The sequence below is a fragment of the Ustilaginoidea virens genome, chromosome 5 (genome assembly GCF_000687475.1).
Source record: "Ustilaginoidea virens chromosome 5, complete sequence".
NCBI lineage: Eukaryota > Fungi > Ascomycota > Sordariomycetes > Hypocreales > Clavicipitaceae > Ustilaginoidea > Ustilaginoidea virens.
The window spans coordinates 2733205-2760374 of record NC_057320.1 but is presented as its reverse complement, the minus strand read 5'-3'; the positions used below and the strand labels follow the sequence as shown (position 1 = coordinate 2760374).

Sequence of the window (27170 nt, the reverse complement as noted above, 5' to 3'; positions counted from 1 at the left end):
CCGTCTTGCCGTCTTGCCGTCTTGCCGCCGCTGCCCCCCCTTCACCGTTTCGTTTTCCTTTCCTTCCCCCCTGATGATTCAACTGTAGTCGTAGTAGTCATGTGCTGTTGTTGCGTCTTTTCCTGCTCAAGGCAATCCCCCATACCTGATGAGCACACGTGCTCTGCTTCCTCCGGCTCTTGACTCTCCTGCCACAAAGAAAAAAGAAACAAGCAAAAAAAGAAAACAAAAAAAAAAAAAAAGGAGAAAAGGAAGAGAGAGAGCAACAAAAGAGAGGAAAGAAGGAGTGAAAAAGGAACCCCCCGAGATTGGTCCCGTACGCATCTAAGCCTTCATACCCGCAGTCCCCAAGTCCAACGCATTTCAAACACCTCGCAATAAACCACAATCCAATCTTCCCATCCTTCATCCTCAGCCAGCCCTCGACTCATAACGTAACGCAACTGCTGCCAGAATACGAGAGACCTTCACCCTCCCCATCCGCGATTCGCATCCCTGTACAACTCGGGACATAATCTCTGTCCTACCACGAGCCTTTTCCAATCTGGCCAGCATGGTCGGGGCAGACGGCAACACGACAACCCGCCGGGCTTTTCTTCTTGCTTTCTTGCTTGTCCTCTCCTCTCCATCCTCCTCCCCCCCCCAAAAAAAAAAAAAAAAACGCTTCCCGCGCCAAATGATCGAATGTCTCTCTGTCTCTTGTCTCTGCCTCGTACATGCTTGGCGGATTTGGGTTTGACAAAACCCCGCCGTCGACTGTCGGACTTTGAATGCTGCTGTGCTGCATGGTCGCGTGCGAGCTGACTTGACGGGCAGTGGACGGCGCTGCTGTCAGGTCGTTGTCGTAAGGTCGTCCCGGGACACAATGTGATGATCAATCAGAGAGATGACCGTCATCACCATCATTCTCGTTGGGCTACAAGAGTTGCCCAAGTCTCGAGCTTGCCCATCCAGTGAAACTTGACGAGTAAAATGGGACGCACAGCTGTGCTGTGCTGTGCTGTGGTGCTGTGCGGTGCGGAGCGTACATAAACAGCCATCTGCGCCGTAAACAAAGGGCCCTGTGACCCCTTCAGCGACGGCCAGACCCAAGGAACCCGCAGTTGTTTGTCCATGGTTTGCTCTTTCTCTCTCTCTCTCCTCTCTCTCTCCCTCCCTCCCTCCCTCCCTCCCTCCCTCCATCCCAAACCCCTCGCGTCTTGCAGGGAGGGGGCATGGGGGGATAACTATATCATGACCTTTCCGTCCCGGCTCGCTGCCAAAGCCGGGGTGGTAAACACCCCCTTGGGAGGCCGGGCATATAGGGTTCGGCAGAAGCACAAGCTAGAAACCGCAAAACCGCCCCTCAAGGACAGACATCCTATTTGCTTCTTGCTTTCAAGTGATTCAGCCTACGTGCTGCGGCCTGGCCTGGCCTGTCGTGCCTGGGCCCTGCAGTCATGGATAGGCTGAAACCCCCAGTAGGCCCAACCTCACAATGCAAGTGATTTGCCATTGGGGAAAAACAAAAAAACAAAAAAAAAAAAACCCTAACCCCAAGTGAGTCCCAGCAGCAAAAGGCATGGATGGCATGGCCTTCTCTCAGATGCGGCTCCGACGTGGCTGAATAACATGTCACCTACCCGTTGTGCGTCTGGTGATATCCGTCTCACCCAGGATGCACGACTCGGCCCGGAAGCAACTAAAAAGTAAAAGGTGCCTGCATGCTACCTACCACCTCTTGGCCCCCTTGGGTGTTGACCATCTCGATACTGCTACCCCTGTGTGCTCCCACGGTGGCATCTTCAGGTGCAGAAGCGAAAAAGTTGCACGATTTGAAGACGAGTTGGATTGGGCACTGGGTTTTGGTCTTGGGTGACGAACGGAAAATGCCAACGCCATCAGACAGGGCCTGACCAAATAATCAAGACCAGGCGAACTTTTGGACAGCATCGAGTGAGACGCAGGAGCCAGCCATTGATTCAATCATGACTCCGCCAGCTGTTTGCCTAATGCACTTTCTGCAGCCGCAAGTGCTTCATGAATGTTGCAAACCGGCGACGGGCATGTGAGCCACACCTCTGTCCCACCAGGCTGTTGAGGTAAACATCGTTTGGTAAACTTTGGTTACAGTACGAGTACGGAGTACGGGGGCCGACACTTGCTCGCCCCAGAGAGGTTGAAGTCTTTTTGACAAGTCACCACCGGCAAGGAAATGCCTCAATAGTGTCCTTGCTGGCCCTGCTTGAAGCCGGACAATCGATGGACGCCTTGAAACCGAAACCCAATTATTCGCACAAAGTACTCAAAAAGGGGGGCATTTCCATCATCTATCTCGCTCTGCCAGGGCCGCAGATCGACAATGTTTCACGACCAGTGAGAAAGTACAATCACTACGGAAGTGGTCAGTTGGAAGACTCATGTCTGGGGATGCCTCTGAGGGACGGCATGTAAAGCCCGAGAAACAAGGACGGAGTAAAAGAAATAGCAAAGGAACATGAAGTTGAGGTTTGGAGCCATGAGGGATGCAAGCACTGTGAGCGTCTGGACGTAGTTCGGGCAGCATACATAGTACTCGCCAACCCGCTGTTGGCGAGTACAAGAAACTATACATACCTGTGCTTCGTACTTGATAGCTGCCGCCCGCTGCATTGGAGGGTCGGGAAATGCGGGCGGCCCGCAAGTGCATCGCAGAGAGGGGAAAAAGGAAAAAAAGAAAAAAGAAAGGGGGAGCGAACAAGCAATGCCACGCCACATAATAACAAGTTCAAGTTGGGTTTATCGCCTCGCATCAGCACAAATCTTTGCTAACCCTTAATCGTTGCTTGTCGCCTTCAGGCTCAAATGTATGTATCGGTCAGCTAGTCAGCACCGGAAAGATGTTTCGGAAACATTGATCGTCCCGAGTACTTGATCAAGTGCTTTACGTATCAAGCTTGCATGAACGAATGAGGGGGCGGTGACGCCATCACATCGACCGCGGCCCTTGAGCCGCGGCACGTTACGGCGCGGTACGGACGGAGTATGGAGTACTCATATTGTTGAACCAATCCCTTGTGAAACAATGAGAAGCACCTTGTTCGACCCTGAATCTAGGTCAGCGGATCCCTCCCTGGTGTTGAAATCAGCGGTATTGGATCTCACATCATGCAGCCACCGAGAAATATATTGCAGGCCCGAGTTGTTTTTTTTTGTTTCATGAATCGCATAGGCTAGATCGCCCAGCACATTACTTACTTTGCTTTCGTTTTGTCTCCACCAATGTGACTTTTAGCTTTATCCATAAAATGTCGACCTGACTCGGCAGCGAGATACAAAGCTATATGGTTTAGAGAATAAGCGAAAAATAAGACAAGAGACGGGATAATGCCAAAAAATTGATTATGCGATACAATACAAATAGACCAAAGAAGGAAGAGAGGAAATGAGGGACATCGTCCAAGGAGAAGAAATCATGCGAAACGAATAGACGCGCACATACGCTAACAGGGGTGTGAAATGGTCCCGCGCAATGAGTTTATGCCGAATAAGTCGGCAGAAAAGGTGACAGAATGCATTGTGAGGCATCCTTCTGGACGGAACGTGTCCCCGAGTTTGATGATGAGCATCGTTCTGCGGTGTGTTTAGCAAGGGCAGGATAGGATATCACGGAGCAAACGCCACATTGTTTAGCAGCTGGTTGGTGAAGCGGAGCGGTGAAGACGGGACAATCAGTTGGTGAGAAGCGGAAAGAGCATTCAATGAGATGCCAAGTATTGTCATGATGACGCGACCAGATTCAGTGCCGGCAGAGCCCAACGACACGAGAGCGTGCAGATACGACGCAAAGGTGAAAGAAAAAAGAACAGCAGGGACAGAGCGATGGCTATGTACATACCTCCTGCCAAGATGCCCTGCCCCCAGGAGGTAGTTATGGTACCCATTCGCACCTGCCCTACTCTGAATACCTCCTTCCGAAGATTAGGTACCTGTATACCGTCCCTAATGCAGAGCCCATGGTGCGTAGCAAGTAATCCATCCCCTGACGGGATTGCATCACGTTTGCTCACGTTTGCTCACGTTTGCAAAGGCAAAAAATGCACCGGGAGCCATCTTGAGTGATGTCCCTGCTCAGGAATTTCGGCGCGATTCTGGATGGGGAACCGGTCAGAGAAAGAAGGCTCCCTTGCGTACGTCAGTTACCTGGTAGTTTGCTTCATGTCCCCCAATGGCAGGAAAAGGACGAGTACGGAGTACACCGACCCCATCTGTCGATACAAGCCCAGAACCTGGCTGTTAGCGTTGCGGACGTCGCGTGAATAAGGTCTGGTCTGGTACCTCCTAATGTTGCTCCTGTGTAAATTAAGGTAGGTAGGAGGTAGTTGTTGACCAAACGGAGTATGTCGGGCCCGCTAAAAAGGCGCCTGGACCGAACAAGGTCAACGCGCATCAAAAATCACCAAGCTCTGCAGATGACTCGATCGCGTTATTGTTGGCTCCAAGTCTGCATGGTGTGCGGCGTGAAAGAGACGCTAATTTTGTTTGCGAAATTGATTTTATCGTGACTTGACCAAGTTACTTCGTAAACACAGCGGTGGCGACAAACGGAAAGGCGGGAAGCCGGTGCCGGGCGGTGCTGGCGGTGCTGGCGGATGGGCGGATGGGCGGATGGGCGGGAAGACGACGAGCTAGCACAGCAGTTTGGGGTTGGGGTGGAGGAAGGTGGGGATTGTTGCAGATGGCGTAGGACAAATCGCGTGCACGGCGTCAGGCCGCGCAGGCCGTGCAGGCCGTGCAGGCGGCCGGGGTCTGTTAACCCTCGGCGTTGTTGTCTCTTCTCTCACCGCGTTTATTCCGGGAATAACGCACGGATGGCATGCGCTTGGCCTCAATGGATCCCGGTTGCTGTAAACTAACAGCACAATCACCGCCTTGTTGTGCTCCCTCCATGCTCAAGTCAAAGTCTGCCTGCTTCAAGTCTGCCTGCTTCAAGTCTGTCTGCTTCAAGTCTGTCTGCTTCAAGTCTGTCTGCTTCAAGTCTGTCTGCTTCAAGTCTGTCTGCTTCAAGTCTGTCTGCTTCAACTGTTCTGCGGCCCCGGGCAGAGTCAAGACCAAGACTGTGTGTGTCGCGCGAGTCTTCAACTTTGGATGCAGCCTTTGTCTTTGATTCGACGGCCGAGTTGGTGCAAGGCGAGAGAGACATGCCGTCGCCTGCCAACCAACCTCCTTACACACTCATCTAACCAGACTAACCAACCGACCGACTCCTCCACAGGCAGGAGGGGGAAGGGAACCTCGACCAGACCGACCACTTTGACCACTTGCCCTTGCCCGTCTGTCATGTCATCTTGTTGCGCCGAGACCGTGCGCGTCAAAGCTGCAAGTGGTATCCCTAATCCCATCCCTAATCCCATCCCCATGCATTGCGCATTCCGGCACCTGGAAACAGCCGTCTATTGTTGTTGTTGCTGCTGTTGCTGTTGTTGTTGTTGTTGTTGTTGTTGTTGCGATCAAGCAAGCAACAGCCGACAAACACTCTTTACTGGACCGGATTGGGACAATTGCATAAAAGAGAAACGACCTGTTCGTAAGACGGAGAGATTGTGTGTGCGTGCGAGCCAGCCGCGCAATAAAGTACAGACAGTCAGTACGGTACCCCTTGCGGAGTATGCTCCTCCCTCCCGGGAGCTCTTCAGGTTTCTGCCGCCGTCCGAGTTCCATGACAAGGCAGGCATATTTGTTGCTCGCAAACGGTACATGATACATGCAGCATGAGCCGACGAAAACAGCAAGCAATCATGATGCCGCACTACCAACTCCTCCAAGGCAGCCAACCACGTTGGTAACAGACAGATTGTGACCCCTTTGGGAAAGAAGTCGGGGAGAGCGCTTGACTGACATGTACACGCTCCAAGAGGTACAACAGGTGGATAGCTGCAGGAGTCTGGGGTGCCTGGACGCCCTAGACATGCTTGCTTGGCCTCGAGTTGACAAATTGTTGCGCAGTGGAACTGCATCGAACAGGGTCGGCCCAATCTCCTGGGACAAGCGACCTCATGAGGCGAACCAGAACTTTAGCTTTGCCTATTTTCTGACGGGATGGGAATACGGAGGAGCACTCGGCACAGGCAGTCTGGTTTGGCGGACGAGGACGGCCAACCTCACCTCTTGTGGCAGCGGCGGCCAAGATCCGGGAGAATCCGAGTTGGTCGAGGTGCGTGTTCCGGGAAATCATTGCAGGGGGAGCAAAATCGTCAAGGGGGGGGGGTTTCAAGGAACCCATCCAAGTCGACCAGAACCCGACCCAACTCTGCACCAGGCTTACATAACCAAAAGAGCCAAGTATCCAACATGTCTGGTGTTTTGTTTGTGATGGATGGCACGGCCTGATCAAGCACTGGCATTGGGCAAGCTGCAAGCAGCCAATGAGTTACTGTAGTAGGGCCGTATGTTGCCGCCTCGCTCCTGCCCCCCGCGTTCCACTGGGTCTAGGCGGCGACATGTCGGGCCCCCCCGATAATTTACCGCCCAACTCACATCTCCATCCCGATAGCCCTTGCGTCCCCCCCTCCCCCCAGGGACCTGGGGAGTGGGAGAAGAAGGGCTCTCTTTGTTCTCTTTGTTGTCTGTGTGTTTTCTGTGTTTTCTGTGTTCTCTGAGTCCTCTGAGTCCTCTGTGTCCTCCGTGTCCTCTGTGCGGCGAATATTTTGCACCCAACCTTTCCTTCATCCCGCCCGGATTTGATAAAATTCATCGACGGCGAAACACATCTCGTCAAACAGGGCCTTCCGCAAATGGGTCGACTGGGACCTGCGCGCTCGAGCCATCTGGGCTTTTCGTCCCCTTCTCACGAATCGACGGATAATGAGCTCGGTCCATGTTGTGCCGCATGTGGGCCGCTGACTGATTCAGTTTCATCTGCTCATAGGGCCCGAGGCAACCTCGACCTACCTGCTCGTGGGCTTCCAAGCAGCAGCAGCAGCCTCCATGAGGGGTTGCATTGATGTCTCATGATGGGGCAAGCCAAAGATCAAGCACGGGATCAACAAGCTTTCTGCTTTCTGTCGCACTCAACACCACCCACGCGCCCACGCGCCCACGCGCCCACGCACCCACACTGTTGGTCACGTTCAACTCGTTTTGACTTTTCAGCCCACCCACCACGACTGCCATGGTTACCGGAAAAAGACATGGCAGTCCAAAGGGGAGGGGGGGAGATTCTGCATGTTACAAGGCTGAGCCGAAATCAGGTTGCCTCGCCGTAACCTTTCCAAGAAAAGGCTGGGCCTGGCCACTTGGACATCCCGGCATATACCGACGTGCAGACGTTGATGACGTCTTCAAGTTTCAAAAAGGCGTGGGGAGAGATGTGCCAACGAGCATCCGATTGACAAACCCGAGAGCTCCATCCATCATGGTGATTGATGGGCCTCATCGCATGACAACTCCAAAGCACGGTGAGTGTTGAAACTTGACAGCACGTGCTGCTCGACGCAGGGTCACGTCGAGCGAGCCATTGACAGCCATTGACAGCTCGAAAGGCCAGGCAGGAATGGCTTTGCAGCTTTTGGGTGCAGCTTTGCGGCTTTGCGGCTTTGCGGCTGACTTTCAGGCATGCTCATGCTCGCTACCCATGTTCAACGGGGTTTCCGATTTCTCCAGAGTCCTATTCCCTATACTCTCTTCTTGGACGGGAAGACGATCCGCCACCCAACTCAACTCAACTCCCGGTGTCGATATCAACAGCGGTCTGGCGACACCCTTCTTCTTTTTTATTTTATTTTATTTTATTTATTTTCCCTCACACCTGACTTCGCCATGCGCCGTCGTCGGGCGTGGCTGAGCTTGCTGGGTGCGCCTCCTGGATCCAGTTGCCACATTGGACCAGAGTCAGTCAGCTGTTGCACCAGGCAAGTTACGGACATGGTGATGCTGTCAAATTACCCTTCCAACCAAACACCTCGCTGGAACCGTGTCCAGGGCGTAGCAAGCTTGGAGCAGTCACCTCCCCCTCCCCCTGAGGGTGGCGACGTGAGCCACGAGGCATCGAGGTTCCTGTTATCAGAGATGACCACCAGCCAGCCAACACGGCCCCACGGCTCCACGACTCCACGGCTCCACGGGCCCATGGCATGGATCGCTTGGGCGAAGAAACAACACGGCCCATTTCAAGCTCAGGCAGGCAGGGCCAACGAGTGAGAGGAGATTATGTACGGAGTACATATGTACATGCCCTGGGAGGCATTCACACAACATACCTTGGGTACCTCGTACCGTATGGAATTGAAATCCCATATGTAGTATCCAAAACGCTAGGTCAATGCCATGTGCAAACAAACAACTCTGATTGATGCGCCTTTGGAGCTTATTATACAATATGTTGGTAATGTATGAGTACCATTTGGAAACGGCTTGGTGTGTCGTGTTTTTGATTGTCTCGTTGGATGAGGCATGGGTTTCTGGTGTTCCTGTGCCTGTGCAGACGGGGGGCCGACCAACAACCCCCAACCTCAGCGACCTTTGAACGAGGACCTACCTAGTACCTACCTACCTACGCGCGACAAGGGGTTCAAGGGTAATCTCTTTTACTATTCCGCGGTTGTTTCTCAATTGTTAGGATTTTCTAGCTACGACACGACACGGCACGACACGATGCGACTTGTAAAGGGCTACATAAGGTAAGGTACCTAGGTACATGTACCGACCAACTCGACTCGGAAGCCACATACATAGATACATGTACCTAGGTAAGGTAGGTAGGTAGGTAGGTACCTGGCACTTGCCCAAGCAGCCCCGCGGCCTAGCAGCCCAGCAGCCCGGCAGCCCAGCAGCCCACATGCATGTGCCCAATGCTCTATCTAGCCGGTAAACGCATTGGCTGAAGACCAGTCGGCGCCCGAGTACCTGCCGACGACCTATCCATGACCATGACCGTGACCATGACCATATTTATTGCTAATTAGCCATGAAAGCACCATGCAGGGTGTGAAAATTGGTAGGTTGCCCTTGGCCCACTGGCCACGCACGCACGCATTTTTCGGTCTCTCCTGAATCTTGGGATTTTGACTACGCCTGGGCTGGGCGGCTGATATTTGACAGGTCGCGGATGGACCATCCCAACAAAGGCAGATTTGGACCAGACGGGGATACCGCATCGATGGCGGGGTTGTAGTTGGACTTTGCTGCAGTGCCAATCTGGACCAGGCCATTTGATTTCAATTACGACCAAAGGAAAAGGAAAAGGAAAAGGAAAAGGGTACCTGGACAAATGGCATGAGGCTGGCCCGGCCCGGGCTCGGCCAGCCCGTATTGCACATGTCATGTCATGTCATGCATGGCTTTTTAAACCCGTCTATCCAGCTTTTTTTTTTCTTCTTTTACCTTTTTATCCCCGCCCCTTCCTTCTTTGAAAGAACAAAAGGCAATAGAAAAAAAGGAAGAAAAAAAGAAAAAAAAAGATATGAGACGAAGAAGAAGCAGTCGGAGAAGGAGAAGGACAAGAAGAATAAAAAAGGCTCCAACAGGGGACAGCAGCAACGTAGTGCTAATTACCACGAGTTATTGTTCTTGCTGCTACGTTCTGGCTACACACATGCATTTGCATCACACCCCCCCCTTCCTTGGTACGGAGCACTTTCTACACCGTAGCGGCATGGAAACAACGAGCCAGCCAGACCTGCCTGGGTTGCGCGCTTGAGCTATGCCCACGGGCCAGCAGGTTAGTGACTAGTGACTGACTGACTTACCTGTGAGTTGACCGTGCCTTTTTGCATGTGGTCTGGTAGGTGTTGTTGTTGACTGTTGTTGTTGACAAGTGTTGACAACAACAAAGACAACCCCCCTTCTCCCCCCGTGCTAACCACGGTCCACAAGAGCTGGATGCTTCGTGGCAAAAATTGCCCTGAAAGCTGGCTTTGTGCTGTACTGTAGACTTTGCGTCTGGTGCTTACATAATGTTGTTTACATGTACCTTGTCAAATCCCCCGCCCCGCCCAGCCCAGCCACGCATGGCATCGGGCTTTTGCGTTGCTGGTACCGGATGAAGCATTCAAGAAAGTGTCGAGTGCACCAGGGCACCAGCACGGGCATCAATCTAGTGGTTATGATTGTAATGTATTGGGACAAAAAGATGCCTGTCAATTGCTGCCAACTCTGGAAACTTGTTGAAAACCGCATGCCTTGGGGGGATCTTGCACCCACACCCCCCCGCCACCCCCACCCCTCCAGCATCACCCAGCGGCCCACCCCCCACTCCACCCAGGCACCCCCTTCCACATCCGCCATCCGCGTCCGCATCCGCATCCGCATCCACATCCACATCCTCCCACACCCACCGTCCTTGTTTGCAAAGCCCCCATCGAAGATGCAAGGACTCCCTCTGTACGCAGTACGTACACGGCACGACGGAGTACGGAGCACCAAGGGAAAGGCGGGAGGTACCTCGGTACTTGGGTGCTTCTGGGGACCCTGGGGCCTTTAGGTGCGTACATGTAAGGCGGTGGCGGGCCCAGTACGCTGGGGACGCAGACGCTGGACAAGGCCAAGGTCACTTTGCTCTATACCTATGTACCGTACGAACCAGACCAGCCCATGCTGCCTCATTGCCGTGGGCACCTTTCGCAAAGGTCCTAAATAGAAGCAGATCTATTTTCTTTGGCGATGAAGGAAAACTTTCCCCTTCTTATTTTAGCGACGGAGGAGCAGCTCTGCAGTCCAAGCGATGGGCCGTGGGATGTGCCAGTTGAAGGGGAGGGGGGGAATTCGGGACATTGGTTGGGTTGGTGGCGTGGCGGCGTCTGGTGCTGGGTTGGTGGGTGGGCAGTGGGCCTGGGCAAAAGAGGGCATGGGCAGTGGGCAGTAGGCAGTGGGCAGTGGGCGGTGGGCGGTGGGCGGTGGGCGGTGGGCGGTGGGCGGTCTGCGGGTGAGTGCACGTGTGAGAGAGTGAGTATGGGGGGGGGATGTTTGTGTGCGTTCTGGTGCCAGCCTGCCGGGCATGGCGTGGGCATGGGCATGGGCATAGCATGGCATGGCATGGCATGGCATGGCATGGCATGGCATGGCAGGGCATGGCACCTGGCAGCACCAGACCCAAGCCAGGTGCAAGTGGGTGGCAGTGGCAGTGGCAGTGGCAGTGGCAGTGACAAGACGACGTCTGGTCCAGCACGACTTGTGCTGTGCGCCAGAGACGCAGAGAGGCAGAAGAGACACACCAGACGCCTCCGCCTGCTGCATGTATGTACATGTACATTCTGCACACGCCGCACAACCACTTCTCCAACTTTTGTTCTTCTTCACCACTTGCCCGCCAAATCCTCCCTCGCCCCCCCCCCTCTCTCTCTCTTCTCTCTCTCTCTCACTCTCTCTCTCTTTTCGTCGTGCTTCTTTCCCTCCTGGCCCTTCTCCAACCCTTGTGGTGCAAGACGACAGCAATCTTTGGTTCCTGCCTGCTGAATCCTGCCTTCGTTCGCTTCACACGTCGCCGACCTCCGCCAATTGACTTGGTGAGGGCAATGGTTGCTCCAGGTGGCTTTGTCCGTTCCACCAGTTCTCTCTGTAAGTCGCCGCCTCAATGCCACGATTAAGTGCCTGCAGCCTGTCCAAAATCGAGCCTTTCCTTCTCTCTGCACCGATTCTCCCTCCTCGACGGAACCATCTCTCTCTCAGGACGACGGATCCTACGTGGACGAGCTTTCGGCTCAGCGTGAGCCGCGTGGTCCAAACCCCTCGGGTCATTCACTACCTCTTCCCGCCATGATTCACAGCCGGCCCTGATTGTGCCAGAGGGCTCTTGCTTGCCAATATTTTCGGGTCTTGGGCAGCACCTATCACAGCTACGAGAAACAAAGACAAGAAAAAAAATAAACAACCCCCCCCACACCCCCCCAACGCAAAACGAGGGAAAGCAAAAAAGAACACATGTGTGGTCTTTTTCTCAAATCACATCACCGACGCTGACCTCGTTCTGATCGTCTCGCTAACATAACCGTGACGAATTGTGGTCTAGTCCGCCATGGGAGCTACCGACGAAAACCAGCCCCCCGATCCGAGACAGGCTGGCTATGCGCGTGATGCTGTCAGTCCCAGCGATGCCATTCTGCGACAAACTCAGTACTTATACGCCTTGGTGCTGCTAGTTGCATTTGTAGGCGGCGCCGCGTGCTACAGTGTTTACAACGCCAAGAAGGAAGAAGACGTCCTTCAATCCTCAGTCAAGGGCCCCGGAGGCAAGCCGTTGCCCACCACCAAACGAAGGAAGCGAGACGATGGCGAGCGCAAGATCGGCCCGCGCTTTGGCCCTTCTGCCAAAATTGTCTTTCGCTACTTGGCGGCCGTCTTGTTCTTGAGCTACGTTGCCACGGGCGTGTTGATGTTTGTCCATGCCTTTTGGCATGAGAACCCTTACAAGTGGTCTCGAGAAGGCTTGCCCTGGGCAGGTGAATGGAGTGTGGTAAGTGTCATGCCCTGCGAGTCAATACATGTTTATGCGCTGCCCTTTTATCCGATGAGACGGGTGCCTTTCAAAAACCCATACTCCCCCCCCCCCGCCCCCCAAAGTTACCCATCTCATCGTGGATTCACATCCTGCTCCGGGAGTTGGGCCACCTGGCGTTATCATGTCTTTGCTAATTGTGCCCATTTCACCACCACCACAAGGCTCATGTGACGGGTTCCACATTCTTTTATCTCTACATTCTCTTCTCACTCTTTGACTGGAGAAAGGGTCCGAATATCGTACACCTCGCCGTCTGGGTCCTGGGACTTATTGGAGAACTCGTCCTCTTCACCACCACCTTCCTTGCTGCTGCCGATTGCCACTTTGTACGATCGGTTCGGACAGCTGCTAAAGAACCAGGCGAAAAGACTTGCATTGACAAATGGGCAAAGCTTGACCTCGTCCTGTACTTTGTTCGCATCATGCACTTGACGGCCGTTATCAGCCTCTTTTGCATTGCTTGGGTCCTCAAAGTTCGACGCAACCGCCAAGAGATTGGCGCGGCTCAGTGTAACGAATCAACTCCCTTGCTCAATGGATGCGGTGCTGCCTTGTTGGACAACACCAACGGACAGCTGTACGCATCGCAAGAACGGCGCTCCCGCAAACGAGCCCTGTCTAGCGCAACACGTGCGTCAGCCTACGGCACCTCGCGGAAAGATGAGCAAGCTGCGTTTTACAGACCTGAAAAGCTTCCACGCCGAACCTGGTGGGAATATGTGCGCGGCTACTCCCTCTTCTTCCCTTACCTGTGGCCGAAGGACTCGACTCGATTGCAGTTCCAAGTCCTGCTGTGTTTTGTTCTTGTCGTCATCCAGCGGCTGGTCAATGCCTCTGTCCCCTGGCAGATTGGGCGAGTTGTCGACAGTCTTGACAAGGCCATCCAGGCGGCACGTCGTGGCGAGCCTCTGACGACCGAAAACTTCCCACTCACGGATTTCGTGATTCTCGGAGGCTTATGGATCCTGCAGGGCCAGACGGGCTTGCTGGGCGCCCTGAGGTCGCTCCTCTGGATTCCTGTGTCTCAGTATTCCTACAGAGGACTTACCACTGCAGCCTTCAACCATGTCCACTGTCTCAGCCTCGACTTTCACCTGTCGAAACGCACTGGCGAGGTCCTCTCCGCCCTGAACAAGGGTTCAGCCATCAATCAGTTCCTGGAGCAGGTGACTTTCCAAGTCGTACCAATGCTGTTTGACCTGTTTCTATCCATCTTTCTCTTTTACAACTACTTTGGGCCGTTTTATGCCGAGTTGAATCTGGTCAACACTTGCTGGTACCTGTACATGACAATCAAGATGGCTTCCACCCGAGCAGATCACAGGCGTGAAATGACAAACGCGGACCGGGAGGAGGAAGCCGTCAAGAACGATTCGATATCGAGCTACGAAACCGTCAAGTATTTCAATGCCGAGGAGTTCGAGTCCGGACGTTACAAAGACAAGGTTGCGGCGTTTCAGAGAGCAGAAGCCAAGGTGCAAATAGGCATGGTCTTGATGAACATTTGCCAAACCTTGGTCTTCAACCTGGGCAGAATCATTGCCACGCTGGTGTGCGGCTGGCAAGTTGCGGTGGGAGTCAGGTCTGCAGGCAACTGGTTCACGGTGGTGTCGTACCTTACCCAGCTGCAGGGTCCTCTGAACTTTTTCGGCACGTTTTACAGGACCGTGCAGCAGGCCATGATATCGGGCGAACGGCTTTTGGAACTGTTCAAAATCCAGCCGACGGTTGTGGATTCCCCCCATGCCAAGCCCCTCGAGAACTTTCGTGGCCACGTCCGGTGGAAGGGGGTGAGCTTTGCTTACGACAGACGCAAACCAGCCCTGCGGAATATCAGTTTCGACTGTGCACCGGGCACCACGACGGCTTTCGTGGGCGAGTCGGGAGGCGGCAAATCTACCCTTTTTCGCCACATGTTTCGATACTATGATTGCGACGAGGGCAGCATCGAATTCGACGGGCAAGACGTCAAAGACCTCACCATCGACTCGGTCCGCAGGCAGATTGGTGTGGTCCCCCAAGACACGACCTTGTTCAACGAGAGTCTCATGTACAACCTCAAATATGCAAACCCAGCGGCTACAGAGGAAGAGGTTTATGCGGCGTGCCGCGCCGCGAGCATCCACGACCGAATCATGGGCTTTCCAGATCAGTACGGCACTCAGGTCGGAGAGCGGGGACTTAGGCTCAGCGGAGGAGAAAAGCAGCGCGTCGCGATTGCTCGAACTATCCTCAAGAATCCCAAGATTATCATGCTGGACGAAGCAACATCGGCGCTTGACACGCATACGGAGCAGGAGATCCAGGACAATGTTTGGAACATTGGGGAGGGCCGAACGCTTCTCATAATCGCGTAAGTCGCGGCGTTGGACACTCCGCTTGTTACGACTTTTCTCAACCTTGTACCTTTTTTTTTTTTTTTTTTTTTTTTTTTTTTTTTTTTTTTTTTTCTCTCTCTCTTTCACTTTTACCTTTCTTTTGCTGACCGAGTGGCGACAGGCACCGACTCTCCACCATCACTCACGCCGACCAAATCATTGTGCTCCACGCTGGCGAGATTGTGGAAAGAGGAACCCATGACGAACTGCTAGACGCCAATGGGCGCTATGCCTCGATGTGGGAAAAGCAAATCAGGGCTGAGCGCGCCATGGATGCTGCCCGGGAGGCACACTTGAAAGCAGCAAGAGCGATACGGCGAGCCAACATGGGTTCGAAGACGCCCGACGAGGCCACTATGGAAGATTACCATAGTCTGGGCTCGTCTGGAACACTGTCGGGTAACGCCACGAGCCGTGGTATCCAAGGAGAGGAAACCACCTCGGCATCGTCGTCTGCGTCAGGCTCGTCAGCTTCATCTGATGCCGGATCCACTCACACCGCCGATCACGGGGACGACGGACACTGAGAAGCCGAAAGCTTACCTGGTCCAACCCCCCCCCCTCGCACCCCAATGTTTGCCATGCATATCTTTTTCTTTCACACGAAGAACCACACGAAGAACGCAAAAAAAAAAACAAAAGAGGAAAAAAAAGGCAGTTGTTTCCACGATACATTGGGCGTATAATGAAAAGTCTCATCCCACAGAATAGTATTTGCAAGGCTTTGGCCACGGCCCAGTCTTTCGAAACAAGTTGATGACTGCAGGAAACAATGGATTGCTACGACGTCTTTGATCGACAGGTTCTATTTCCGCACCATCTTACGATTGACACCGCATCAAGACTGCATTGGACTGGCGTTTGGAGCGACCAACTTCCTTTCCTCGTTCCATGTGACGAGAATTTTATCTCTTGAATCCATCTTCAGTGGCCCTCCCGTCTATGCTAATTGCCTACCATGGGCTGCAACAAGCTGCAACAGGCGGCAACATGCGGCGACAAGCTAAACTTTTTGTCGCGCCAAATTCACTGAAGACAGTTTCATGTTTTTTTTCTTTTTGTTCTTTTTTTTTCCCCATGATTCATGAAGCTTGTGCGGCAGCAAAGCTGGGCCCTCTCCCCGGGGGTTTTTCTTTGCGCCTTTCTTTTCCCCCGGCGGGCTGTACCAGGTGACTTTCGGCCTTGCTTAATAGCTAGCTGACTGGCCTATGCGATTTGGACAACTCGGCTGACCGCACATGGGTTTTAGCCTCATCAAGGGTTTATTGGAGGTAATTGGCAATTCTGCGTTTTGAGGATGTGGGTATGTTGTGCGGCATGCAGCTCTCCCCTACATCGACAAGGAAAGGCTGCATGAGCAAGGTAAAGGGCAATTCTGGTAATGACATGAAACAAACGCCAAGTCCTGAGCGGTGGGCCAGGAGACAAACCTCCTCCTCCCCCCCCCCCCCCCCCCTTCCCCTTCCCTCTCGTTAAGACGCTCCTCTCTCTTTGACTTGTCGGTTTGTTAAGGGGAAGACCGTGGTGGGGAAGAAAAAAACCAAATAAAGAAGACGCACACGCACGGGGCACACAAAGGGAAGGGAGGGTTCTTGGGGAACGAACCATTAAGTGATTCTTTTGGGGAGGAAGACCGGGGGGGGGGGGGGGAAGGGGACAGAGAGCGCCTTTTTTTCTTTTCTTTTTTTTTCCAACGCAAGAGCGGAGTTTAGCGGATGAAACTTTTTGTTGCCACCTAAGACATGGTATTGCTTTGCTTGCTACGATTTTGGTTTTTAGTCACGGTAGAGACAAACATACACTGTGCGGCCGGGAGATGAGGGGAAATTGCCACTGGAGAATGGGATGGTGATGGTGATGTTGGTGCTGATGGTGATGGTGATGGTGATGTTGGTGCCGATGCCGATGCCGATGCTGATGTCGATGTGTTCATGTCGCCGGCAGCGTAGCGTGCTTTACTTTCCCGGCGTCGTGACGCTTGTGGAAGCAAAGACCAGATGGGATTGACATGATTGTGTCCGATGCCATCCGACCGACGGCTCGAGAAGCAGCCGCGCGAAGCAGCCCGCGAAGCAGCCCTCATGGACGGACGACCTGTGCGACCCTTTCGCGAGACAAGCCAGGCCAGGCCAGACGGCTCATCAGCCCTGGATTGCCGGACACCTCGTGCCCCGTTGTGGTCATCGTCGTCGTAGCGGCGGTGCTCATGACGGTCATCATCACCGTCGTCACCGCCACGGCATCCATCATCACAAGGCCACGCGACATGTCATGTCCATCACGCAAAGCGCTCCCATGCACGAATTGGAAAAAAAGGCCCATCCGTCGATGATGCAAAAGTGGAACACGGCGGCCCATGCATGCACACAAGGGGAAAAAAAAAAGGGGGGGTGGGGGGAAGGGGGCAATGTACTCAGGCACCGGTCGGCAAACCACGTTGCATCCATCATTATTCGCATTTCTCCCAAAGCATACTACCAACAGGGGTACCGTGCATCCCAGCCGAGGCACCTGAAGCGGCATGGACTAAGAGGTAGTCTTTGCATCCCCGTCAACGCCGGTTCCATGCTCGCCACGCCAGACGAGGCCGGAGGAAGTGGGAAGTGGGGGGTTGTTTCGTCTTGGTTTTTTTTATTTTATTAGTTTTATTTATTTATGGTTCCAAGTATCGTGGGCTGTCGAATCATGAGTGCAGGCGTGCAGGCGTGCAGGCGTGGTAGGGTGGGTGGCACGATGCGTCTTGCGGTGACGAAGGGGGTTGTATAGGATTACAAACGGGGGAAATAAATAGGGGGAAAATAGAAAGAAGGAGGGGGAGAAGAAGATGATGAAGAAAAAGAAGGAGAAGGAGAAGAAGAAGAAGAAGAAGGAGAAGGAGAAGAGGAAGAAGAGGAAGAGGAAGAAGAGGAAGAAGAGGAAGAAGAGGAAGAAGAGGAAGAAGAGGAAGAAGAGGAAGAAGAGGAAGAAGAGGAAGAAGAAGAAGAAGGAGAAGAAAAAAAGGCACGGGTACCCGTGATTAAAGTAGATTACAAAAGTTCCACAAGGGAGGACAAAGAAAGGAGGGAGGAGAAAGGGCGTCTAGGGCTTAAAACGACGCATCGACAGCCTTGCCGTTGACCTCCAAGGCAGGCACGGGCTGGACGGCCTTGGGCTCGGCTTTGGCTTTGGCCTTGGCCTTGGCCTTGGCCTTGGGCTCGCGCTCGCGCTCGCGCTCGTCGGTCTCGTCGGGCTCGTCGTCGTCTTCGTCGTCGGAGCGGTCGTCGCCGGCCGTGCTGTCGCGGATGAAGCGGTAGGCGATGCGGACAATGTAAAACAGCCAAAACAGGTTGAGGGCCTGCAGCGAAGCCAGCAGGGCAATGGCAATGTACTGCGACAGCCAGAACTTGTACTGCTCGGCGGCCCAGTCCAGCTCAAAGGGCCCGACGGTGCGGAAGTGGGTGAAGAGGGACCAGATGATCTCGAGGTTGACGACGTGGCGCATGTAGATCCAGACGCACATGAAGAGGAAGAAGTAGGGCCCGACGAGCGGGTGGTCGAGGTAGTTGAGGATCTTGGAGGTGGCGAGGAAGAAGTCGCTGATGTCGTGGGTGGTGTAGACGGCCAGGCCGATGTAGGTGAAGTGGAAGCGGTAGCTGAGGCCGATGAGGGCCAGGCTGACGACGTGGTGGCCGACGAGCTCCTTGAAGTCCTTGCGGGCCTTTTCCAGGCCGAGGACGAGGACGATGGCCTGCTGGGCCCAGTAGGCGGCCTGGAAGAGGTAGTAGAACTTGACCAGGGCCTCGTGGGAGCGGTGGGGGAAGCCGGCGTACATGCCGCGCGTGTTGAAGTACCACACGGGGGTGCGGGACATGACGTACATGCCGGCGGGGCCGAGGAAGCCGAAGTAGAGGGCCGTGTAGGCCTGCTCCATGAAGCGGGCGTGCTTGCTGCGCTTGAGGCCGAGGCGGCGGGCCAAGGGGCGCAGCAGCTCCTGCATGGCGAACTCGCGGGTGAAGGAGAGGACGACGGTGTAGAAGGCGACGAGGGCGAGGTCGCGGGGGCCCTTGCCGTACTGGAGGGGGGGGGCCCCGCCGGCGGCGGGCAGGGGATACGACAGGAAGATGAGGCTGTGGAGGGGGTTGGCCTCGGACGGGTGGAGGGCGTAGCCGGACAGGACGACGGCGAGCAGGGCCAGGGGCAGCAGCCAGGTGTGCTTGAGGCAGGTCTGGCGCAGGCGGGAGAGCAGGCCCCTGGCGCGGCGCCGCTTGGACAGCTTCCTGGAGGTGGAGGAGGAGGAGGAGGGGGGGGAGGTTGAGCTGCCGGAGGTGGATGTCGAGGTGGATGTCGAGGTGGAGGTTGAGCTGCCGGAGCAGCCGGGCCGGGGGGGCTCGTGGCGATGCTGGTCGAGGGACATTTTGCTCGAGGCGAGGGCGGGAGCGCCCGTGTCGCCGGCGCGAATGTCGCCGCCCAGGCCGCTGGACTTGCGGCGTCGTCGCGCGCCTTGGGCTTCGAGGCTGTGCAGCTGCTCGGCAGGGCTGCTGAGCAGCGGGAACGGCTCGGCCATGGCGGGGGGTGATGCCGATGAAGCTGATGAGGAGACGAGGGACGACGATGCTGACGATGCTGACGAGGGACGATGATGCCGATGATGCCGATGATGCCGATGATGCCGATGATGCCGATGATGCCGACGATGCAGGAGACGACGACGATACTGACGAGCAGACGACGCAGACAACGCAGACAACGCAGACGACAATGACACTCAGACGCCGCCCGTTGCTCCGCTCTGTTCCGCTCCGTCCGGTCGATTACGCGAGGCCCCTTCCCCCCTATTCAGCTTCCCGTCCGAGATAATCCGAGCGAGTCGTGTCGTGTCGTGACGTGCCGTGTCGTGTCGTGTCGTTGTCGTTGTCGTTGTCGTTGTCGTTGTCGTAGGTGCAAAGCCCGCCTGGCTGGATCAAGTAGGAGTTACAGCCGTCAAAGTTTGAGCTTTTAAGCCCGGCTTCTTTGTCTTGTCTTTTCTTTTTTCCCTTGAAAGAAAAAAAAAATGGTCCCCCCCGCGCCGATTTTTCTTTCCGGCTACTCCGTACTTTCTTTGTCTCTTTTTTTTTTTTTTTTTTTTTTTTTCCTTCTTCTTTCTCCCGACCGACAGCCGACGGACGCTTGGGGCAGCCCGCGCGCTTAGGGTCCGGCGGGGCGGGCGAATCAGCGCACAGGGAGTGGAGTGGGGGTGGGGCAGCGACGGCGGGCAACTGTGCTTATGCGTGCTTATGCTTATGCTTATGATCACGCTGATGCTTTTTTTATATCAAACATTTATGCCCTTTTATGCTGCGCCGGGCTTTATGCACGGGCGGCTGGGCAAACAACTGCCACGATGCAGTCACCGCCTGACCGACCCCCCGACCAAGTCGAGGGAAGTAAAATAAGATAAAATATAATAAAATGAAACAAGATGGAATGACAAATCGCATCGATGGATCCCGACGTGCCGTGTAGAGATGGATGCCCGCGGCCCGCTTCTATAGTAATCCTCCGCCCCAATGTAACCCCCAATGTAACCCCCGTGTAGCCAAAAACGCCGCGCTAGGTCATGACGACAAATTTCAAGACTCCCGCCGCCGTGCGGGCCTAGCTCCTCCCATCCGCCCCGGCACTCCCGCTCCGCGACGGCCCCGAATCCTGCTCGGATTCGTGCCCTCCAGAGTCGTCTGCACCGCTCGACTCGTCAGTGTACAACAGCTCCTCCTCGTTCTCGTCGTTCTCGTCGTCATCGTCGTCGTCCTCGTCGATGTCGTCGTAGCCCGCCGGGCGTCGTCTCACCCCCGGCCAGAGCGGTGGCTTCGTGCTCGTCCACGCCACCGCCTCCTCTGCTCCTGGCCTCGCCGCCGCCGCCGCCTCGTCAAGGCCATGCTCATGCTGCCCGAGGTGCGGCGCCGCACATCGACGCCTTGCTTCCTCCCCGTCTGCCGCGTCCCGTGAGTTGCCGCCCTGGTGCGCTTCCTCCTCCTCGAGCACCTCCCGCAGAGCCGCGCCTCGTCGTGCCGGCGCCGGTATGTACGTGACCGGCAGGTTGTCCATGTCAGTCGTGGGCTGCAGTCGTTCACGAACCCGATCTGCTTGCCTGGCGGCAAACATCTCCAACCTGGACTTGATGTCCCATCGGCTGTTCATCGACTCGTGCTGCAGCGCGTCGCGGCAACCCGAGCTTTCCCGCCGCTGCTGACCGTCTGCTGCTGGCGACCGCTGGCCGGACGACTGCGGCAAGACGCGCCAGCGGCTCGGGCGACTCCGTCTCGGCGTGTTGGCTTCCACGTTCGACGGGTCAATCGACGAATTGCGCGCTCCGTTGGACGGCGCGCCGTCCTGCTGCGACGGTGACGTGCTCCCCACCCGCGTCTCGCTTGTCTGCGTTGAGCATCGTGGCCGCGCCGCCAGCTCTGCGGCATTGCTATGCGCCCGTGTTGCCATCTGCAACTGTTGATGATGTTGATGCTGATGATGATGATGATGATGATGATGAACCTGAGCGGGCTGAGGGGGCTGAGCAGGCTGTGCCGGCTGCGGATCCGGCCTTCGTGAAAAGGGGTCCGGCGTCGGTCCTGTTGTTTCCGACGGCGACAGCTGGTATCGGACGGCATAGACGGTGCTCGCCGCGCTGGGAGTATCCGTCCGGCTGACTGGGCTCATGGCCGCTGCCGACGGTCGAGCGGGCCACGGAGGCCGGAAAATACCCCCTATTGTGCGCTGCGCCAACGGCTCCGCCTCCGCCGCCGCCGCCGCCGCCGCCGCCGCCGTCGTCGTCGTCGTCCTCGCCACTGCCGTCGCGGCGCGGCTCGGCTCGCGCTGACGGCCTGTGAGGGTGGAAACCACGGGCCACACGTTGGGCTGTGCGTGGTTCTGGGCGGGTTTTCGCTGCGGCGAATGGCGCACGCCGCCATTGCCATTGCCATTGCCATCGCCGTCGCCGTCGCCGTCGCCGTCGCCGTCGGCGTGGCCACTTCCGTCTCCGTTTCCGTCGCCTTGACCGCGGGTCCCGCGCCTTCTTCCGTTGCTTCCCCGTCCCCCGCGTCCCCTTGGATAATCATCCTTTCGGTGCCTCCGTTTTAGATCCCAGGGGTAGTCCAGCGCGCTGACTTCCAGCACATCATCTCCGTCAAAGACCTCTCTACCCAGGATCCCGCCCTTCTTCTCCTCACGCTCCAGGGCCTCGATCCTCTCGACCCACTCCCACACAATGACGCTGGCGGCTGCCGCGCCAACCCACCGCACGTAATCGCCCCAGCCGGCAAACTTGGGCCTCGATATGTCCAGGATGAAGAAGACGACCGGTATCAGGATCGACGTCAGGGAGATGACGGCCAGGAGGCACATGTTCTTCATCAGAGGATGGTAAAAGGCATACCTCTTCTTCATGACGGAGTAGTAAATGACCCAGGCCGCGTACAAGACGCCGAGGAGTAGCTGGAACATGTAGCTCAGGGCCGGCACGGGGTAGTCGAAGCTCCCCGCCACGGGGTTGCCGCCGGAGGAGCCGGACTCGCCGGGCTTGAAGCCGTTGATGGCGGAGAAGATGAGGTCGAGCGTGATGAGGGCAAAGGCCACCCACTTGATGACGACTTTCTCCCTGTGGCGGGGGAACAGGCGGATCAGGGTCTGGGCCTGGGCCAGCCAGAGGAAGAAGTTGGACACGAGGCGGGTGACCTTGAGCTCCATGCTTCCCATGACCTCTGTCTGCATGATGGCGGCGTTTTGGACCCCGTAGCTGTACTGGTGGGCGGCCACCTTGAAGGTGTCGTAGGTGGCGATGGTGAGCGAGACGACGACGGTGAGGGCGGCCACCTTTTGCAGCCAGGGGCGGCCGCCAATGTTCTCGCCGCCAGACGAGCTGTGGGTGAAGCCGGAGCGACGGCCGAGGTACACGACGCCGCCGTCGAGGAAGGACCTGGGCGTGATGAAGAGCATGACGAGGAGCATGTAGGCAGTGACCGTCGTTGCAGCCAGGGCGTAGCACATGGGGAACGTCGAGGCGAAGAAAGGGTCGCGGTAGTTTGACACCAAGGGTTGGTTGGCCTGGTCGTGCGAGCTGAGGCTGGATTCGCCCTGGGAGGTCCGAGTCGCGGCCGCCACATCCGGCGCCGTTGTGGTTGTGGTTGCCGACATGATGGCCGAGGCTGTCGCGGCAAGAGTCGCTGGCGAAGCGAGCTTGGTCAAGAGAGAGCTGGTCCCCAAAGGGACCAAGGCCGTCGACATGAGGCAGCCGTGTCGTTTCTCTCCCTCTCTTTCTCTTTTTTTTTTTTTTTTTTTTTTTTTTTTTGTTTTTGGTTTAGCCCGACCGACCGACCTGTCGTCGCGGGCTCTTTGGGGGGGGGGGGGCCGCTTTCTCAACCCAGGCGGATTCGCTGCGACGCAGCACGGGCCGCTCCAAAGGGCCGTCGGGCGATGCGCTAGTAAGTGCAAGCTCTCTTTCGTCTCTTAGGTTGAACGAGCCATGGGGGAAGTCGAGAGCGGCGATGGGGACGGGAGCGTCGTCGTCGCGGGTCCAGGGAGTGGCATGGAAATTGATTTTTTTGTCTTGTGGTCGCAAAGTCGCCGACGCGGGGACGGTACGTTGTCTTTGGCGAATCGTTTTGCTGCCTTTTTTTTTTTTTTCGAGACGTTGTTGTTTTGTTTCGTCGGCGAGCCGGTCGTCTGTTCTTTGGCGAGTCGTTATTCCGACGGTGGTTGCGAGTGTCGATTCGTCTGGCGTCGATCGAGAGAATGTCGTCCGTCAAAATCAACGAATGGCACACGGCGTCGGCTGTACAAAGCCCTCGGGGTTGTCGCACGGAGTACACATCTTGCCTGGTATGAGGTACCTAACGTATTTGAAGTTCCCAACGCCCCTCGCCTCGCAAGGGCAGTGGCAGTGGCAGTGGCAGTGGCGTCGCCCCCAATCACAACGGCTGTGGCGGGGCCAGGCTGTGGCCCCAGGTACCTCTGGCCGACGCACTGGCAGGTACCGAAAAGCCGTCCGTCATCGATCGTATACCTCATCGACCGCCAAGCGGGAAGTTGCATGGGATTGAGGCAGGGCGTGTGGGCGGCGCACGGCGTGGCCGTTGCTTTGCCGCGCCGCGCAGCCCACAGGTGACGTCTTGTCGGTCTTGTGTAAAAGTTCGGCAACCAGACTGCATGTGCTCGCCTCGACCTTTCTTTGGCGCAAAGTTCAAACGGGTGAGGGCGACCTTCCACCATGCCACCATGCCACCATGCCACCATGCCGAGCATACGAGACTACGGAGTATTGCCATGCGATTCACAGGCTAATGCTGCATGGCATGCCAGGTGCCAACGACGATCTACTGCATGTGCTCTATTTCCACTACCGACTATTTGGAACCGACAAACCCCCCCCTCCGCCCTGATGATGGTCTACACGTTGCCGCCGCTGCTCGACGGGAGAAAAAGAAGAAAAAAAAAAAAGGAAAGCAAAGCAAAGCAACGCAGTCGCATCAACGCCAAAACGTATGCAGGTCCCGCAGCCGAGCTGCTTGAAACGCGGCGTCGAGGTGATTGGGAAATTAGAAGAGATAAGGAAAAGAAAAACACAAGGAAAAGGAGAATCAGGTATAAAAAAACCCAAATAAAAGAAGTAAAAAGTGAGGAAAAAAAAAAAGACTCTAGAGATTCCAGCTTGCATGTCGTGGTATTCGTTTTGTTAGGGGGGGAGGGGGGGAAAGAAGAAGAAAAAAAGAAAAAAAAGGAACGAGAAAGAAGAGAAAGAAGAAATAAAGAGAAAAAAGAGATAAAACGGCCTCGATGCTGGCTGACTGCTCGTCACAGTCGCGCATCCGCTCCGCGATACCGCATCTCCAGCACCCACTTGCCGTCAAAGTCGACGCCCTTGCGAACCTTGGTCCCGGCCTTCCTCCACACCGCGCTCCCGAGTCCCATGTCGGCAATGTACAGCCGCCATTCATCGTCGGAAGCGACGGGATTTCCGACTCCCGGCTCTCCGTCGGCTGCGGGCGTGACCGATTCGAGAAGCCCCTTCTTCGGCGCCCCGATGGCCACCACGTACTTGGGCTTGACGTACAGGTGAGCGCCGTCGATAATGGCAATCTTGCCCGAGCTGGGGTCAATGCCTGTAGGAACGTCGACGGACAGCACAAACGCCTCGTTGCGATTCGCCCACTCCATCAGTTCGTAGACGGTCGCTTGGTCCCCGACGCGGAGCTCCTCAAACGAAATGGTCAGCCCCAGCAACGCATCGACAATCAGGGACACGGGCGCCGGCGACCCCGAGGCTGACGACTTTCGCATGTGCTCGAAAAAATCGTTCTTGCTGTGCACTTTGCCGCCAAACGCACGGTACAGCTGTACCTGCCTCCTCAGATCCTCCAGCAGGTCCTTTTCCCGCTCCACGCCCACGAGGCAGACCGAGACGTCCAGGTTCTTGTTGCGCAGGTGCCGGGCCGCTGCGATCGCGCGAATCCCGGACTTGTTGTTGCCCGCGAGAACGACGACCGTGGCGGACCCCAGCGATGACGAGGCGTCGTCGACCAGCGAGCTGGCGAGGGCCAGTTCGAAGCGAACCTTGATGGCGGGATCGGATAAGGCAATGACTGCCACTTCTGCGATGCCGCGGCCCGCGTTCTCTGCCATGAGAGCTTCGGTGAAGCCGAGCTCGTTGGCAGCTATGTTTTCGAGGTTGAGCATCTGCAGAGTAGAAATCGCTTCGAGACGACGGTTGGAGGGAACGAGATAGAACCCCGGTTGGTCAATCCGCTGCTGCTGTTGCTGCTGCTGTTGCTGTTGCTGCTGCTGCTGCTGCTGCTGCTGCTGCTGCTGCTGCTGCACGTGGTCGTCAGCATTGCGATAACCGGTTCTTGGCGTGTGGCGCCTGGACGACGACTGCGACAGACGTACGGACGAGTTTACGCGACTGAGCGGTTGGCTGGTCGCGACCGCACTGGACTTGCGGGACTGCGATCGTCGCGTCCGCCCAGAGATGCTTTCAGCCCGGCCCTTGACGGTGGAAGCAACGCTGTTCCTTGCCTCGCGTCCGTCGCGTCCGTCGCGCCCCCCACTCAACTTCTCCGACCCCCCGTTGACGCCTACTTCCGCCTCGCTGTTCCAAAAGCCTGCCTCTTGTCCGCCTACTGGAGGTGGCGTGCCAAGCACCATCTCCGTATAGTGCAAGTTCTTGCCGCTGGCAGTGCCGGGTTTCGGCCGACGATTGTGCGACACGAGCCGTTCTGCGTCATCCACCTCGTCCTCTTTGCGCATCTGGTCAAAAATGGTCCGCTTGTCAAACTTGGCCAGGTTGTTTTCAAAGTCAAAGTCACCCATCTCTTCCGTGACATCTTCCGAGGCCCAGCCATTGTCCGCGAGACCCTTGCGGCCTTTGCCGTTCTTTTTGAGCGAGTTGAAGGGCTGGAAGGATGACGTGCTCTGTAACAGAGGCGTCTGTCTCCAGCCCTTGCCGTGCCCGCTTGCGTTGGCTCCGTTGCTGTCTTGACCTGGATGATGGCTCGTGGTGTTGGATCTCGGCTGCTTCCCATGCTTGGATCGATTCTTCTTCTTCTGCGGTGGCGTGTCCAGTGCGCTTGGGGTTTGCTGGAGAACGGTATGGCTGCTTCTGCCCAAGCTTATGCCTCGCATGCCTTGGAAGGAATCCAGAATATATGGCTCTGGTCTCCTTCCATCGGGCGAGGCCGCGGCCGCGGCTGCGGGCTTCAATTCGACATATTCCTCTTGTCCCGCCCTTGTAGAACGACCTCGCTGGCCAGAGCTCAATGCAGGCGACGTAACTGACACGGGCCTTTTACCAACCTTTACGATGGCAGGATCCATAAAGGCTTGGTCATGTTGTTGTTGTTGTTGTTGTTGTTGTTGTTGTTGTTGTTGTTGTTGTTGTTGAAGCTGTTGAAGCTGCGGCTGATGGGCATGTGAAGCAGGGCTCGGACGCAGAGTGAGGTCGCGCTCGGATGCACAAGGGCCGTACTTTTCCGGCGAGGCCAGCTCCGCCGGCATTTCGGACAGGTCGGCGATATTAGAAGCGTTTATCTTCATCTGCGCTGTCCTTTCCTTGGTGGCCGGAATGTACACTGAGAAGCCATCCGTGTGTCAATATGGTTGCATTACGAGTCTGCAAACGTGCCAGAAACCACGTACCGTTGGTCAGAGTGAGGCTGCTTCCTGCTTCTACATCTCTCACAGTACCAGTGAGACGATAACCCGACGGGTCGCGGAGCACAACCAACATGTGCAGTCCAATAAACTGGCTCGCCATGGCTGCTGCAAGTTCCTTACAACAGGTCCTTGCTAGAAGGGGGCAGGAAAAGAAGTCGACTTCCCTATAAGAGCCAATACCG

General features: G+C 55.9%; 5 protein-coding genes across 5 annotated transcripts; 2 read left to right on the top strand and 3 right to left on the bottom strand.

Annotated features, from left to right (window-relative positions):
• Positions 1 to 11968: 11968 nt before the first annotated feature.
• UV8b_06521 (uncharacterized protein) lies at positions 11969 to 15356 on the top strand (the record flags this gene model as incomplete). The annotated part of the gene is made up of 3 exons (XM_043144018.1): positions 11969 to 12406; positions 12613 to 14804; positions 14951 to 15356. 3 exons carry the CDS (start codon positions 11969 to 11971, stop codon positions 15354 to 15356), a joined length of 3036 nt encoding a protein of 1011 aa, XP_042999953.1.
• Positions 15357 to 16837: 1481 nt separating this feature from the next.
• Positions 16838 to 17161, top strand: UV8b_06520 (uncharacterized protein; the record flags this gene model as incomplete). Its single annotated transcript, XM_043144017.1, has 1 exon — positions 16838 to 17161. The coding sequence occupies one exon, from the start codon at positions 16838 to 16840 to the stop codon at positions 17159 to 17161; it is 324 nt and encodes a 107-aa protein (XP_042999952.1).
• A 753-nt stretch (positions 17162 to 17914) lies between these two features.
• On the bottom strand, positions 17915 to 19372 carry UV8b_06519 (uncharacterized protein; the record flags this gene model as incomplete). The annotated part of the gene is made up of 1 exon (XM_043144016.1): positions 17915 to 19372. The coding sequence occupies one exon, from the start codon at positions 19370 to 19372 to the stop codon at positions 17915 to 17917; it is 1458 nt and encodes a 485-aa protein (XP_042999951.1).
• A 1070-nt stretch (positions 19373 to 20442) lies between these two features.
• UV8b_06518 (uncharacterized protein) lies at positions 20443 to 23064 on the bottom strand (the record flags this gene model as incomplete). Its single annotated transcript, XM_043144015.1, has 1 exon — positions 20443 to 23064. One exon carries the CDS (start codon positions 23062 to 23064, stop codon positions 20443 to 20445), a length of 2622 nt encoding a protein of 873 aa, XP_042999950.1.
• A 1566-nt stretch (positions 23065 to 24630) lies between these two features.
• Positions 24631 to 27088, bottom strand: UV8b_06517 (uncharacterized protein; the record flags this gene model as incomplete). Its single annotated transcript, XM_043144014.1, has 2 exons — positions 24631 to 26903; positions 26971 to 27088. 2 exons carry the CDS (start codon positions 27086 to 27088, stop codon positions 24631 to 24633), a joined length of 2391 nt encoding a protein of 796 aa, XP_042999949.1.
• Positions 27089 to 27170: the final 82 nt, after the last annotated feature.